Source organism: Trichoplusia ni, chromosome 5, assembly GCF_003590095.1.
Source record: "Trichoplusia ni isolate ovarian cell line Hi5 chromosome 5, tn1, whole genome shotgun sequence".
NCBI classification, from domain to species: domain Eukaryota; kingdom Metazoa; phylum Arthropoda; class Insecta; order Lepidoptera; family Noctuidae; genus Trichoplusia; species Trichoplusia ni.
This window is the reverse complement of record NC_039482.1, coordinates 11,749,927-11,766,011: the sequence shown is the minus strand read 5'-3', so window position 1 is coordinate 11,766,011 and position 16,085 is coordinate 11,749,927. Positions and strand designations below refer to the sequence as shown.

Here is a 16,085-nt window from a genome sequence, read left to right as displayed (position 1 = left end):
ATTTATCGCCTGCAAAATGTATTTTTAATCACATAGCGTAACGAGAGCAACTTAAGCACTAAGCTACTTCAATTGCAATTCAGAAGAGAAAATACCTAATCTTTTATCAAAACACGAAGGCAAACATCAATAACAATTCCGTCTCCTAAATGCAGACACAAACAAGCTACTCTTTATGTAATATTCGGTGGTAGTGACTCAGCCTCTGTTCAATGCTTTATCGTTTGTTATGCGTAGTCTCGGGTTTCCAATCCTTTGTTGAAAGTATGTCCTAACTCTACATTGTATTAGATTTTGATAGAACACAGTCGAGTTTTTTTTTTCTTATTAGTACTTAGCTATTTCACCGTCTGATATATTATGTTAGACTAATATGGCTTAACTTTTTATTCATGATCTGATCGACATGAAATGAACACTGAACGTTAAGTAGAGCTACATTAATGCACAGACGAAAAGATAAAAATTGTAAATATATTTTTGGCTTCGTTTTTACATGATAGGGAAGGATTCTTTTAAGATTTCTGTTTTCTACGATTGTATTAAATGTATAAATGTAGTGACAGTTGGTGAAAGAACACAGCCAGCAATACGTTTCAAGTACTATTAACGATTTTTTAATGTAGCGATTCATATTAGATTTAGATCACTGATAAACGATAAATGTAGAGGTTGTGTTCTTTTGTTAATGAAAGATAAATCTTTAAAAACTCAGCACAAAGTTTTGAGTTCTTTTGTGAAATGTCTTTGAGTGAAATGGCTTCAAACTGTCGTCTCGTTCTATTGAACAAATTCGAACTAATATTTAAAAAAAATAGCGTACATCAACTTTTTAATCGTGAACATTTCCCATACTAAGAAATCCAATCCTCTACATAAGATTACCAAAATTACATTAATGCAACATAGAGCGCTCACTACATGTACACCATACCGTTCAGGGATGTATACCAAGCAGCTTTTGCAATTTTTATGCATAAAGTGTCACAAAAACGGTATTGAACAAGCCGCCCAATTGTCTAATAATACAATTATTATTCACCTCATAAACTATGACAATTCATCGTGAGACATACTAAATAGGGAACCACAGGTGTTTGTTAGACATTCATTTGCTTTAAAAGCTATAAAGCCTTTTTTCTGGTGGGAAATAATCAAATGACTCCTCTCGGTATAGGTTGAGCAGCAGGGAGCGTTAGAATTTAATTGACTAAAACTCGCCCATGTTTCATTCTTTGCCTAAACCCTTTTGGACAATCCCTCTTCATTTTAAAGCTACCATCTCAAACCACATATTTGTAGAGATTAATACATCTGGAAAATGTATACCTATTTTATCATTATAAGTGACAAACATATATATAATTTAAACAAACTACTTTATCCTACCTACCTATATCATAACACTAGCTGTTGCCCGCGACTTCATCCGCGTGGTTAGAAGATATAACTTATGCCCCTGCCCTGTTTTTTTCCACATTTTCCATTGTATCTTCGCTCCTATAAGTCGCAGCGTGATGGTATATAGGTAGCCTAAAACCTTCCTCGATAAACGGTCTATTCAATACAAAAAGAATTTTTCAATTTGAACCAGTAGTTCCTGAGATTAGCGCGTTCAAACAAACAAACAAACTCTTCAGCTTTATACATTAGTGTAGATGACATATCTTGTAATAGTCTAGTCTAGATATTACACTTCTTAAGACTTAGCCTAGCGGCGACCGGTTTCCCTTTGTACCCTGTACGTAAGGAACTCAAAACTTTGTGCTGAGTTTTTAAAGATTTACCTTCCATTAACAAAAGAACACAAACTCTACATTTATCGTTTATCAGTGATCTAAATCTAATATGAATCCCTACTAATATTATGAATGTGAAAGTCTGTGTAACTCTGTCTGTCTATCTGTTCAACCACTGAACCGATTTTAATGCAATTTAGTACAGAGATAAAATTGACCTTGAGAAAGAACATAGGATAGTTTTTATCCCGGACTTTTGAAGAGTTCTCTTGGAAACGTTATATAACCGACCTCGACGCGGGCGAAGCCGCGGGTGAAAAGCTAGTAAGATATACATAATTGAAACTCAACTTCAAACAAAATTGAACTAGTCTTAGACCTCGTCAGAGTTTAAACGCGTGCAAACAATATATTTGCGGTCAATATGCACCGCAGCTAGCAATTACAGTTCACCCAGAAACATTTATAAGTTTAAGTATTAATATAGTGAATTTCTTACATAACTGTTGCGTACTAATAAAGAAATTCAGTTTGGCATTCAATTGATCGGTTGCTACAAAAACTTAGATATTATGTTTCAAGTGTTGAACTGTTTAGTTCGTTTTAAAAAGGTAGCGTCTGTTAATGCTCTCTGTTGACTGTTGTTATTGAGGCTCATATTATTTTAGAGTATAATATTATAGTTTTGCTACCATCTTGATCACTCTGCCATAGATCATTGAAAATACATTTTTATCATCATTGGCCTCAGAGACAGGGACCTGTTAACATAAGACTCGTATATTATCAGTATCACTAAAAAAATAAAACTCAAAAATGATTATATGCACCTTAAATTACGGAAAATCTGACGCAATCGTTCATATAATATTCCTTGCAATACCTCGCACTACTTACGCCATACAGGAACATAATTAAAAAATATAAAGCATAATAAAAAAAACGAGCCCAATTCGGCAAATTAACTGTGCATTCCAAAATCAGTCGCCAAGTATGTACGACACGAATTTTAATATGCACCTAATTTATTGTTGTATTGTATGCACGTACGGTGGCTTCGTACAGTTAGCACCAAAAGTCAATAAAGAAGCTTTTAAAAACACTGGTACTGTACATTGATACGTCCAAATTTGATATTTACATCTGCAATTTATTTGATTTTGCTTTTAGCATTAACAAATACAACACAGCATACAGCATGAGAAAACAGCAATTCATTGAATGCCGCTCTGCAGAAAATCTAATTGTGTATCCGATTTTTGACGCTGGCCGTACGTAAGACTAATGTATGTTGAATGATACGAAAAGAGAAAATCTGCGGCTTTTAGATTGAAGTTAATACGTGGAGGAGTTGTATGAGGAATCTTAAAAGAGTTGAAGAGAAAACTGTTTGTAGGATCAATAAGCGTCCGTGTTTGCATCCATGGAGGTAATAAAACACAGATTTCGATTGTAATGCATCTGTTACTTGCTTGGAATTGTCACTTTTAGAGTATGACTTAGTGACTTGACTGATTCGTAACTTTAACTTTAAAGATTACTTGGATATGAAATTCGTTCATGAAGATCTATACTGCAGCATATACAGCTATTTGTTCCCGGAAACAATCATTTTGTCATCTTGACTTATCGTGCCTGCTCCATTATTACAAGTTCAGCTTGTAAGGGCCTATAGAATCTATTTAATCAAATAATACGTGACGTATAGATATAGATATATGTCACGTCTACTAACTACTACAGTGTCCGATCGTTCATACTACACTTGATTTGTATAGGTTGGAATTTATTAGTACATAAGAAAGTTCATTTTTAGTAACAGTAATAAACAAAAAAAAAATGCTTATGAATATAAAATGCCTCCGAATACCTATACACTGTTAATTAAAACCATTCTCATCAATCTGATCAAAATTCAGATCAAATAAAAAACAGCTTTGCATTGCAACGAACGTAAAATCCATAAAATCGTTTCACAAATATCAATTAACAGACAATCGAAAATCGAAACTTTCGCATTTTTAATTAAGTAAGTACAAAAGTAGTTTGTACATGTCCAAAATCTTTCAACAAGGCGGAAGTGTTTTAAAAAGTATTTGCCTTATATTACTTGTGTCTAAAGGCGTTACGTCACAACACTGACAACCAAATACGCGTTCACTGTCGATTTTATGTTCATGATCTTTCGATACATTTATGACCGTTTTACGTGAGTAAAGTCATGCATCATATGTAGTTCTTAAACTCTGTAGATTGCTTTCGACTTATAATTTTCAGCTTAACGACGTATACCGTCGTACGAATAGTCAAATTAATAGAAACTTCAATTTATAGAAACATTTAGGTTCAATTTCTATTTGGTTTAAGTGAGATTTTTTCAATATTCCCTTAGTACACGGAATTACCACTCATGAAACTTTAACATCTAAATAGTTTAGTGGGAAGTAAAAAGCGGCAAGGAAAACATCATTAAACTTACCTAGTCTAGTTAATAACATACCAACTATAAAACCACAAAGTCTCTAAATCTATAACAAATAAAACGGATATACAACTACATAATCAAATTAGTTACGCTTCAACCTGAGGGCAAAAACTGCGCATACGCACTTTCATACAATCTCCAACGAGGCAGGTATTTGTGATCACGTGACCTCGCTTGCCTGCCTTCCGATCTAGGGGATTGTAGTATTACTTGTACGTAATTATGAGTTATGGTTTTATTTTTTTAATTCTCCTGTCCTTTAAGCAGCCAGTATTGCCGCTAAAGTAGGAGTGCCGCAGGTGTGGGAGAAAGACGGCACTCTCATAACGTAGAGCGACGTCTCTTTTCCATGACGGTGAGTCTTACTTTTAGCTGCTTTTGTAGACTCTCAGTAGCCTTTTTTCTTTTGTATCCATGCCGCCATGGAATGTTTAGGGGTCATTTTCAGGGTTTGAAAGTCGTTTTAAGTTTTGATAAGAATTTTATTTTGTATTTTGTGACGTTTTATCGGTTTATAAATACCTATTAAAGTCATGCCAATTTAGCGCACCAAGTAGAGAATTTGTTTTAAAGATATATTTAAAAAAAGGCTATGACTTTCCAAGCGAAGGCAGTGGGAGGCATAGCTAATCTGCAATGAACATTTAGCCTCTTATGAATTACTCTTTTCACTTTTACGTACCTACTTATCGGCTATCAACTTGCGTAAATGCACAATAAATTAGCTATACCAGAAATCAGTATGTTATGGTTTAACATAAAAGTAGGATATCTGTATAAGTAGGTAGTTTCATTTTACCCGATTACGAAACACCAAGCAAATTAAGTTATTCAAGAAATGATGACGTCACTTCTGCAAGATGTAGTTAAATAAGGTGTGTATTTACTCTGACAGTATCTAAGTAGACGCTAGGTCATCCTAGAAAGTGATCGTGATATTCTGTTAATTCTTAGGAAATTAACCGCGACGTAACGAATTATACAAAATTAGTAAAAGACAAGTCTTTTATATCAATGATTCTAGTGATATATATTGAGCGACGGTCGTTGGATCCAAAAGTCTTTGAATGGCGAAGAACGAATTGGCAGATGCCTGGAATGGACCGATGACCAAAAAAGGTTGCTGACTCTAACTGGATGCGGAACCGAAGGGCCAGTTATTGTGTCTTAACTTAGGGGAGGCCGGTGTGTCCAGCAGTGCAAAGCGATAGGCTAAGTTGCAAAGTATGTTAATCAGAGAGAAATAAAGACTTTTGAACTGAACTAAAGTTGATTAATAAATTTTGACAAGTATTTCATAAGTAATATTTGCAAGGCCTTTAATTTTCGAGGCTTACCCTGACTATACCTAGCTTCTAGACGGACGATACCGATGCTAATTAATATCTTTCCATCTATTCGTATAAGAAAGTTAAGAAGCTGTTACTTAATAATTACTTTTACAAGTTAATAGTGCTGTAATTCACTCAGTAACAGTTAGAATACAATTTTAAACGCTTTCATTGTCAGTTGACTGCTCGGATAGACATCACCACGCCAAACTCATTGTGCGACGTGTCGCGGGTTCGATCCAGACGTTGGACGAGAATGGTCTATGTGCATGTTACTTTAATATTTGTGAATACTCCGCCCCAAACACAAGGATTAAATTCCGTAGAGCGGGAGTTGTTTTTTATTAAAAAAAAAACATGAAAGTCTTTCAAATCATCCAAATATAAATATTGTTTTGATTGATCGATAGATATTTTATAATGATTGCTATGGCTAGGTTCAATTAAGGGTTAACTAGAGATAATTTTAACACATTTATGGATCCTTATGTAATGACTAGCTAAATATCTTCCATGTAGGTAAGTTTTTTGATGGTCTGACTGTTTGACCTAACATTAATGATGTTTTAATCACTAACCTGTAGACTGTAGGTTACAGCGTTAAATTACACAAGTGATTACATAATGTAACTACTGAATGCTATAGGTCGCTAACCTATTCAGTGAAGATAATCATTTACTTAGCGTACCGAATTAGTTATTTGAGATCAGCACTCGTTTAAACAATTAATTTGAAATAGTAAGGAGATTAGCGAATATCTTTATCGATATTTCTTATTCATATATTTCAGTATTTACTGTTGGCTTTTAGGACTTTTGTCTCGGTAGAGAGAGGTAGTAGCTACAAACGAGTATCTAGTCTTAAAGTCAGCTTTGGTGCAATAACAAATTTGTCTTATTTGTAATAAAAGATATTTTATTGGTATGTGGGGAACTCTCATGGCCACCCACATCCTCGGGGGAGGAAGTGGATGGTCTCAGACTTTTACTGACTAAACCGGAACCGACCTGAAACGTCCCCTGCGTTTCGGCAGCATAGCAATTCAGCACATACCATCCACTGCATCCCAAGATCGCTTTGGAAACTTCCAATAAATTCGTATTAAAACAGCCACGTGTTAGCCACCAACCGGCTATATCAATGACACATTCGGGCGTAACAACCGATGCCAACACGGAACAAGCTGTACCCAGTATCCAGATTGATAATTTCATCAGAACAACTTATTTGCATAAACGAAACCGGTCGGTCGACACGATACATAGATAGATCACAGACAATAAGAATGACAGACAATGGCATTAAACTTTCACATTCTGATGCCACGTATCTGTCGTGCAATCGCGAACTTTTAATTATATGTTGGATTGAAGGCTGTTGGGAGAGTAGGCGGTGATTGTTTGGCGCATCCTGAGGAATCACACCAACGCTGCATCGATAAACTAGTCATAGTAATGCCAATAGAGATTTATTGTCATTTAGGTTGCATAAGTTTTTTTAGTTTTTGGATGTGACTGTCATTACATGTTACATGAAAAGCCTAACCTAATACTTGTTCGATTGCGGATGACAATAAATATGGAGTAAATTATGAAGCATGAGTCATTAGAGGGTTTTAGGGGGTGGTCAAGAGGGCCCTCCTCTCCACCTTCCGAACACAACATCTCTTTTGCCTTGCCCAGGTCTATAAGTGACGGGATCCTTGAGTACCCACGTATTTCTTAATTGAATTATTACGAAATATAGTCAAGATCCACCATCACACCCGGCAAAATGTGGGATAAAAAAGACCTTCAATTCTTTAAGTTTATTCAATTTTAAATCTATACAGCCAGAGAGAATGTCTGATAGTTCGTACGTATTCAATAGATAGCAAATGCAGAGATGAGTCTAAATGCAACGCTTGCATAACACGCATAATAGCGTCGGAGTCAATTTCCTAAAGGTCACAGAGAGCGAGCTGCGCTAACAATCGTAAAAATTAAATAAATACAATTTTAATATTCTTAGTTTTTGTTTTCATTCGTTCGCATCTATAGAAGTAGGTCAAGAGTAACAGAGGTTTTAACATGACTTTAAATGCGCTTTGGAGCGAAATGTTAAGGAATTTCAAATGCAGTTTTATACCGACTTCGAAAAGGAGGTGGTTCTCAATTAGATTGTATTTTGTTTTGTTTTGTTCCCATAAAAAGTCATAAATTTTAAATTTACTACTGAAGTGATTTCAATTTCGCTGGGTCACATTGGATGCAGGTGGCAATGAACCGGTCTGTCGCTGGAGATCGAATGGAGAGGCATATGTCCAGCAGTGGACAGCTATAGGCTGAGATGAGGATGAAGTGATTTCATCGGCTTTTAATACCAATGCTAAGTATTGAGCTTCGTAATGATAAACAAGATAATCAAGTTACTAGACTAAGTTCCTCAATTTGAAAGGTAAATTGTAGACGAAAATCTATTTATTAAAGGAAAAACAAGTTTACTAAAGCATAACAAACAATAAGCAAAAGCAAATTGTATAATCTCCGATGTATATTTCAGTTCTTTCTAACATAAAATGGCGGCTGTAAACACTCGCCGAGACTGCCGTGAATCGCCGAGACACCCGAGAAACACCGAGACAAGGCGAGACTAGCCGAACGTACATTCGGCAAAAATTACAACTATCAGATTTCAAGCAGACTTCAAGTTGGCCTCTTGAAAAAGGGTAGTGATTGTTATCCCTACTTCCCTACTTATATTATATATGCGAAAGTAAATCTATCTGTCTGTCTGTTACGCTTTCACGTCTAAACCATTGAACTGATTTTAATGAAATTTGGTACAGAGATAGAGTTGACCTTGAAAAAGAACGTAGGATAGTTTTTATCCCGGTCTTTTGAAGAGTTCTCTTGGAAACGCGATATAATCGACATCGACGCGGGCGAAGCCGCAGGCGAAAAGCTAGTGAGTCTATAAAATTTCACAATTGAACAAGCTTTCATCAGGTAAGAATGTATTCTAGTGCTTTCTAAATCGTAAAACATCATCGGCCTAGACTTTTCAAAACTATGTTGGGGTCGGCTTCCATTCACACCGGATTCAGCTAAGTACCAGTGTTTTATAAGGAGCGATTGCCTATCTGACCCCCTCAACCCAGTTACCTGAGCAACACGATAACCCCTTGGTTGGACCGGTACCTGTACCGACTTTCAAAGATGTATGAATAACAGCCGGGACACACAATTTAAAGTGCCATCCGAAACACGGAGGAACTCCTTATGAAAAAGATGGTTACCCATCTACGGACCAACCGCGTCAAGCTTAGCTTAACCTGTGATCAATTCACTTATGCAGTTATAGCTTAGCCACGAGCTCCTCGAATTTCTAAATCATAAATTATTTACTTTTTTGTTAACTGTACCATGTACAAGATTGTCTCTTGTTGTCTCGGTCCTTCTCAGTAGTTCTCAATTCAATTAGCTTGTTGATATTCAAAGCCTTTTACGTATGTATACAGGCGCCATATAAGGTAACAAGCATTACATTTCAACAACCAACAGCAGTTAACGTTATGTCATGTTCACAAGCTTCAAAGCCACTTCCTCCAACTGTTTATTCCGCGACACTAACTCACTATTCTGTTTCACTAAACTCCTAACCTTTTCTTTCAAAACGAACACACTCTGTAGCTTTTGTTTCATTCTTTCTTTAGTACTCATATGTCGTCTATATTTTTTTAAATTGTCTGTTATGTACCATATTTTCGTGTTGCCTTCTTTGCCTCGCTGCGTAGTTGTGAGTTTGAACATTGCTTTTTCGTTGTATATGTTTGTGAACATGTGTAGGACGTCCATGTAGGTTTCTTTGGCTAGAGTTTCGACGTACTTGGGGAAATGAGGTTGTACCATATATCTGTCTATGTTATACTTGTGTACGTATTCGTGTTTCGTGTATGTGTCCGATATCTCGTCATGGATGATGTCGCAGTCTTCCTCGTCTTGTGAGTCGCTGTAAAAATACAGGTTGTTATTGAAACGGAAATGTTTATGTGAATTTATGCTTGGTTTTTTAAATGCCTTCCGTATACTGCAAGGTTGAGCTGAATTCGGTCAAAAATGGAGTACTTTCATCGTGGCGCCACAGGGGCATTCAATCAGACTCAAAAAAAAATTCGTAGATCACACAAAGTCGTGCCACTAAAGGAATCGAAACCGCAACTTTACCCACAGATGGTTTTATATGGTTATGTATACCACAATATGATATATTTTTACAAGACTTAAGACATTCAGATTTTCATACGTAGGAAAACAACACAACAGAAAAAAATCGTTACAATAAAAACTTTCACTTCCATTCCTTACCTAAGAATTAGATCGTCACCAGTCTGAATTCCCTTATGCACACCATCTTTCAGTCCATTAATAATATTATCATTGACTACGAAACCCGTTACATTGCCATCCTTCATATACACATCGAACACAGGCATCAGCATTTGCGCTTTCATATCAGCTGTTTGGACCCCAACATCATGTGCCGTGTTTTCTTCATAAACTTCACTTATATACTCAACATCATTATCATTATCTGTAACATAATCTATATGACCTTCTTCAATAACCTCTGTATTGTCAAACTCATTTATTTCTTCACTTTCACCAGTCACTTCTAGTGTACTGTCGTGGATCTCATCATTTTGGTCAACCACTACATGTGAGTCAAAGTCCACTTCATTTTGATCAGTCACTTCTGATTCAAAGTGAACTTCAACGTTTTCTTCAACAAGTTGTTCTTCATCTACGTATTCTAATATCTCAGTTTGTAATTCATGATTTTCTTCAGTCACTATAGTTTCGTAAGCTATATTATCTATATAACTATCCTCGCTTTCGTTAACTTGCCCTTCATCTACAATTTCACTAAATTCGTTGCTAACATCATGTGTATTGTCTTCTGGATTATAATATTCTATTGTAAGGCTGTATGTTTCCAGTTCATTTTGTGGGTCACACTGTGCGTCGTCTTGTAAGACTTCTGCTACTGAGCCTTCTATAGATTCCTCGCATTTTGTTTCTATACCTATTCTGTTGAAAATGAACATTTAATTGAATGTAACTACTATCAGTATAATAATATTATTCCACAACTATCACAGAAAGCGATTCCACAACCTACTGTTTATTAATACATGGATTCTACTACGAAGTATAAGGGCCTATTTGTATAATTACCTATCTTGCAACACTGGAACACACTGATCTGAAACCCATGGGTTTCTTTGTATTTCACACTTGACAGACTCTTGCAAATGTTTTACACTCTGTATTATCTCATTGCTGTAGTTCCCAGATTGCGATTTTATTCTTTTTGAGCTGTCTGAAGTTACTGTGTCGTTTGATTTTGTTCCTGCAAACAAAAAAAGATACAATTTATGTGTTTTATAACCGCCAAGGCAATGGGACTCTATTAGTACACCATGGCGGACCCACTGGCTAACATATTGAACGAATCTCATTTAATTCTCATCTAATAGCTTTATTCGTTTTTTTTTCAAAGTAGCCATCAATAAACTGAATTAAAACGTATAGCAAACAAATCATACTCACGTCTTTTCAATGGTGGTGTTGTTGTGCCTTCAATATCATCCAACGACCGCCTTTGCTTAGCCTTTCTAGAAGTTTCAGTATTATCAATAGCTAAAATTAAAATAATTCCATTTATTAAGATAGAAAAACTTTATTTCAGACGTTATAGCGTCAGGGTCTGTCTAGGTGTCTATGTGACTTGAATGTGTGTGAAATCTGCGCAACACAAGGATTAAATCCCTTTATGTGGGAGGATCAATAAAAACGGTATACAGTAATTACCAGCAATTTTTTCTCTTAACATCATTAGTCTATCTTCAGTAATATTTCTCTCAATATTTCTGCTTTTCATATTTTTCTCTAAAGCGTAAAAGAAAGGTCGGCTCATACTGAACCCCGTTTCCATTTCGACGTATGCTCTGATTTTCATTACATCGACTTTCAGTTTTAATAGGTCCATTATCTGAAATTGAACAAATACTGATTTAATAACACTTATACATAATTTGCTTATACAGTTGTTTTAGGAGCTTCATTTAAAAAAAATATATGAGCACTGAATATTCACCCGCGTCAATGACACGTTTCAGTGTCAAAAATCCCTACTACGAGACGGAGTAGGTTAGCCAAGTGGTTGAGGTCACCTCTCCAAACCCACTTTTCGCGAAATGTCTAAGCGACACACTACAAGCGATTGTAGGATGCACAAATGCTTGTCCTGAATCTGAATATTTATTTACATGCATGAGCGACACAAGTTAATTGCTTAGTGCGTTAGTCCTTTTTTTAATGCTTATCCAATCACAGTGCTACTTAAATGTTTAAATCTTATGTCTTAAATCTTTATGGGTAAGAAATACTCAAAAGGCGGATGGAGAGTGTACTGTGTACTGCCGGGAGGGGGGAGGGAGGGGAAGTTTTCCTTAAGTACCTATTCAAGATTACACTTATTACAATTGCTTTCTGATGTTACTGATAGCTATTACAGTCTTGTCCATACCTCTTCCTTAATATGTGGCGGCAATCGCCTTCCATGTTGTAACTTATAAAATTCTTCTAAAGATAATTCATGATCATGATGATTACATACATATACTACAGTCAATTCCTTCTCGTTTGGTAGATGCCTTAATTTGATTTTGCACGGGCAATCAGTCTTCATGTTATTGTTCCTGTAAAAACGACATGATGGTTATTACTATTATTTCAGAAAGGCAAACGCGACAAAAAAAAATGATACAATGTGTAAAAAACCAAAGGTGGCTGCATTGCAAACTAAACGGCTGACTTCCTAAAGAATTAATGAAATGAAATTTGCCAGCAGACCTGATGATACGAGGAGGGTCATACATAAGTTGCTTAAGTCAATGAATACAACCACTCAGTCGAATGGCAGTCGAGAGCTGAAAGGTTACGTCGTGTTAATTAGCTTCCATTCTTAATTAATTCAAAATTATTTCGCATAAATACCTTTTCCGAAGTCCCTTTTTCTTATACTTCTCCTTATTTCTTAAATACACACAATTGTACGTAAATGATTCGTTTTCAGTGTTAGGTTTGCGTGAGTCTGAACATTTGTAATAGAATCGCCATCTTTTTGCATTCTCATTCAAGTATTGCACAAAGTCCTCTTGTGACCTGAACTTGTCTCCAGGCTTGACCAGTTTCTCATCTTCATGCAGATATAAGTCCTTGTGGTCTGTGCAGTATTCACTGTATGGGAGGAAGATTAGTGCTGCAAATAAGATTAAGTTTAAATTTTGAGATAATAGAGTAGAAAATTCTTTATATGTAAGAGTTCTGTATCTGAAGGGCAAAATGGGAACCCTATAAATAAAGTATGCTGTTTAACTGTCTGGATCGCGTCAGCTGGACGACGAAACTTTCAAGACATTACAACAACAAAATTTGTATGGAACTTCCAGTGTCATAAGTCAGGCTTGGACATGGACCATTTTTATTAACAATTCTCACTGGAAACAAAATTATTGATAATGTTATGAAACATAGATAAATTAGTTAAATAAACTTATTGCATATAATCAATACAACACTTTAAACATAAGCCTGGAAACTAAACAGACATGTGTGTGTATGTGTGTGTGTGTGTGATTAAAAACATTCAATAATTATTCTGGTGAAGTAGAAATATATACCTTTCTTAGCACTTATTCTGACATCTTCGGAGCTTGTATTCATTTTGCCTAGTGAGCTTCCTGAGTCATCTAAATACCTGAAACATTATTCAGTTTTAAATTACCTTGTTGTCAAAAAAGAGTTCTAATTTTACAGGCAATTCATACAGACCAATGATTCAAAATAAAAAACGATTATATTGTTTTTAGTACAAAAATCATAACTATATTTATTATTATTTATGCTCAAAGTAAATAAAACAGAAGAATGTAACTATTCAATTATCAAAGTACATAGTACTAATAATATGTAATTGTTTTGTACTACATAGAATTTTGGTATTATACTCCAAATGGCAAGGAACATAAAAAAGTAAGCAACCTTACAATATGGAACCAAAATCAAATTGTGTTTTTTTTTTAAACATATTATACAAACAATTAAACAACTGATGCATTTATGTGACATATTTAATTCTGTAATCTTTATTGTTTGTTTCACATTTGTTTTTAGCTGTGTTTTACGGTTCATCTTTTTTTAAGTACCTGAAAAAATGGACTATAGGTCCAAAAATGGTAAAGTTATGCAATTACCTAACAATTGATTGTTCATTTGCAGTATTTGGTGAAATTTGATAAGCTTCCTCCTTCACATCAACATTCATAGCCACATCATCTGCAGACTCGTCCAAATAGCAATGATCTTCATTAAAGTGTTTATCAAAACCCATTTCTGAAAACACAATAACAATAATAGACTAATAAAAAGGAAAGTCATTTTTCACAAGAAAAGTCTAAAAATATATAACTCAAAAATGTGTCAGCAAGTAATTATAAAAAATTGCTGTTGCCCGCGACTTCGTCCGCATGGTTAGAAGATATAAGTTATAATTTATACCTGCCTTCTATCTATCTATCTGCCTTCTATCTATCTATCTGCCTTCTATCTATCTTTTAGGATTCAGTCAGCGTTTGCAATCTAAGCGCAAAAAATGTGTTTTTTTATGACCTCACATTAGAAACCTCAAAAATTGTAGCCGATGTGTTATTATGATGTATAAGCTATATTGTGGTAAAGTTTCATTCAAATCCATTCAGTAGTTTTTATGTGAAAGAGTAACAAACATCCATACATCCATACTTACAAACTTTCGCCTTTATAATAGTAGTAGGATTAAGAGAATAGGTGTTAGTTTTCAAAAGTTCCAAAAATCATAAAGCTGTCATCAACATCATCATAAGTGGCCTTCAAATTCTATGAGAGATTATTAAAACAGCATTCTCTTTTTTTGCAAATTTTCATATCACTATAAATATTGATGTTACTCTAACAAATCAATTAACAGCTAAAAAAATACTAACCTTTTAACTGACAATTATGTCTTCAATTGCTTGCATTAAAATATTTTTACTCAACCAAGTTTTATTTACAATACTCATAATTAAATGTTGCTTTTATCTTCCAAATATGAAGAATTAAATCTGTAAATCAAAAGTAGAATAGCAATAAGAAGGTTTTGTTTTAATTACATAAGCAACAGTCTAGGGGATACAGTAATGAACACAGGTTTAGGATTATCTCAAGTTGCACCCTAATACAAAAGCAGAGGTGATCCTACACTATCAACATTGAGGGTACAATGCATTCTGTATATATTAATTACACTTCCAGTGCTGTACCAATTTGCATGTGTGAGCTTCATATGGAGTCAAAAAATGACATAATAAGAGTTTGTTTATATCCACTATCACTGTATGTAAGGCCTTAACAACAAGCATACAAGTGCATATTATATTACACACACAGTGCACAAGTTATATTTTTACAGAAATGCCTAGAAATAGCACAAGTTCATAGAAACGAGGGTCAAAATCTCAATACGTCTTGATTTCAATTTATGTTGCACGTTAACATTACATATTAGAGTCCTGCAAGATTAACTAGACAAGTTAAGTAATAAAGTATAACTAACAACACTCACCATAACCAAATAAACATTAATAAAGCCTTTACGAAGAAATGTTGATAAGATAATGACAACTAAGTCCTTTCTAGTTATTATTTAAATTGGTTTAACACTGATTGCTTTCAATAAGCACTTCAAATAACGAATAATATATTCTGAGTGCTCCAATCGACTTCGCAACATATACAAAAAATAAATAGTGATCTACCATGCGTAACACATGTACACAATCAGTGAGTGAGGTTTACGAAACAGCAAGCAGCAGAGTGCAGACAATAGCATGTTGTCACTAATGTCAATCTAAATTTTGACAGATAAACCGAAAAGCAGTGCCTAGTCATTTTGGTATATAAAAATATAATATAATATAATCTGGGACAACTCACACACGGTTATCTGATCCCAAGCTAAGCAGAGCTTGTGTTATGTTGTAGATCACAATTATTTGGACTGCATAAAATATATTTTCGAAGTTTTCCACTTGACTGGTGTGTTTTATAATGTTTGAAGTTCAAATTACGTGGTTCTATTTTTTTTCGATGCGAAATATTTGCCACTTGGATTCTCAAAACATGATTTCAGATTTCACTCAACTTTCACTATTACACTATATTGTTTGAATGCCTCCTTCGATAGGTTTGCAATATCTAGCAAGTTGATCGCATTATCATTAATTCTAAAGCTTGGAGATAAAAATAGCCCTGGAATATTTAATAAAAATGAGCTGAACATTTTTTTAAACTTGTCACCTACTGTGTATTTAAAACTGATCGCAGTTCAGTCATAATTTATCAGAACGGTCCTTATTTTGGTAGTAAAGATCGGATATTGAGCAACAAAATATTGAAACATTCGTA

At 34.8% G+C, this 16,085-nt stretch overlaps 1 protein-coding gene across 1 annotated transcript; it reads right to left on the bottom strand.

Annotated features, from left to right (window-relative positions):
• Window positions 1–8,877: 8,877 nt before the first annotated feature.
• Window positions 8,878–15,506, bottom strand: LOC113494506. The gene is made up of 11 exons (XM_026872884.1): window positions 15,244–15,506; window positions 14,624–14,743; window positions 13,856–13,994; window positions 13,283–13,359; window positions 12,597–12,861; window positions 12,127–12,298; window positions 11,409–11,589; window positions 11,148–11,237; window positions 10,773–10,947; window positions 9,903–10,625; window positions 8,878–9,546 (listed from the first exon to the last, which is right to left on the bottom strand). The coding sequence occupies exons 3-11, from the start codon at window positions 13,990–13,992 to the stop codon at window positions 9,108–9,110; spliced, it is 2,259 nt and encodes a 752-aa protein (XP_026728685.1). The 5' UTR covers window positions 13,993–13,994; window positions 14,624–14,743; window positions 15,244–15,506; the 3' UTR covers window positions 8,878–9,107.
• Window positions 15,507–16,085: the final 579 nt, after the last annotated feature.

Coding starts and splice junctions, on each gene's coding strand:
- LOC113494506 (XM_026872884.1), bottom strand. CDS start 13,992: ATGGGTTTTGATAAACACTTTAATGAAGATCATTGCTATTTGGACGAG. Junction 11,590..12,126: donor CGCCACATATTAAGGAAGAG/GTATGGACAAGA, acceptor GTTCAATTTCAG/ATAATGGACCTATTAAAACT. Junction 11,238..11,408: donor GTTAAGAGAAAAAATTGCTG/GTAATTACTGTA, acceptor TTTTAATTTTAG/CTATTGATAATACTGAAACT.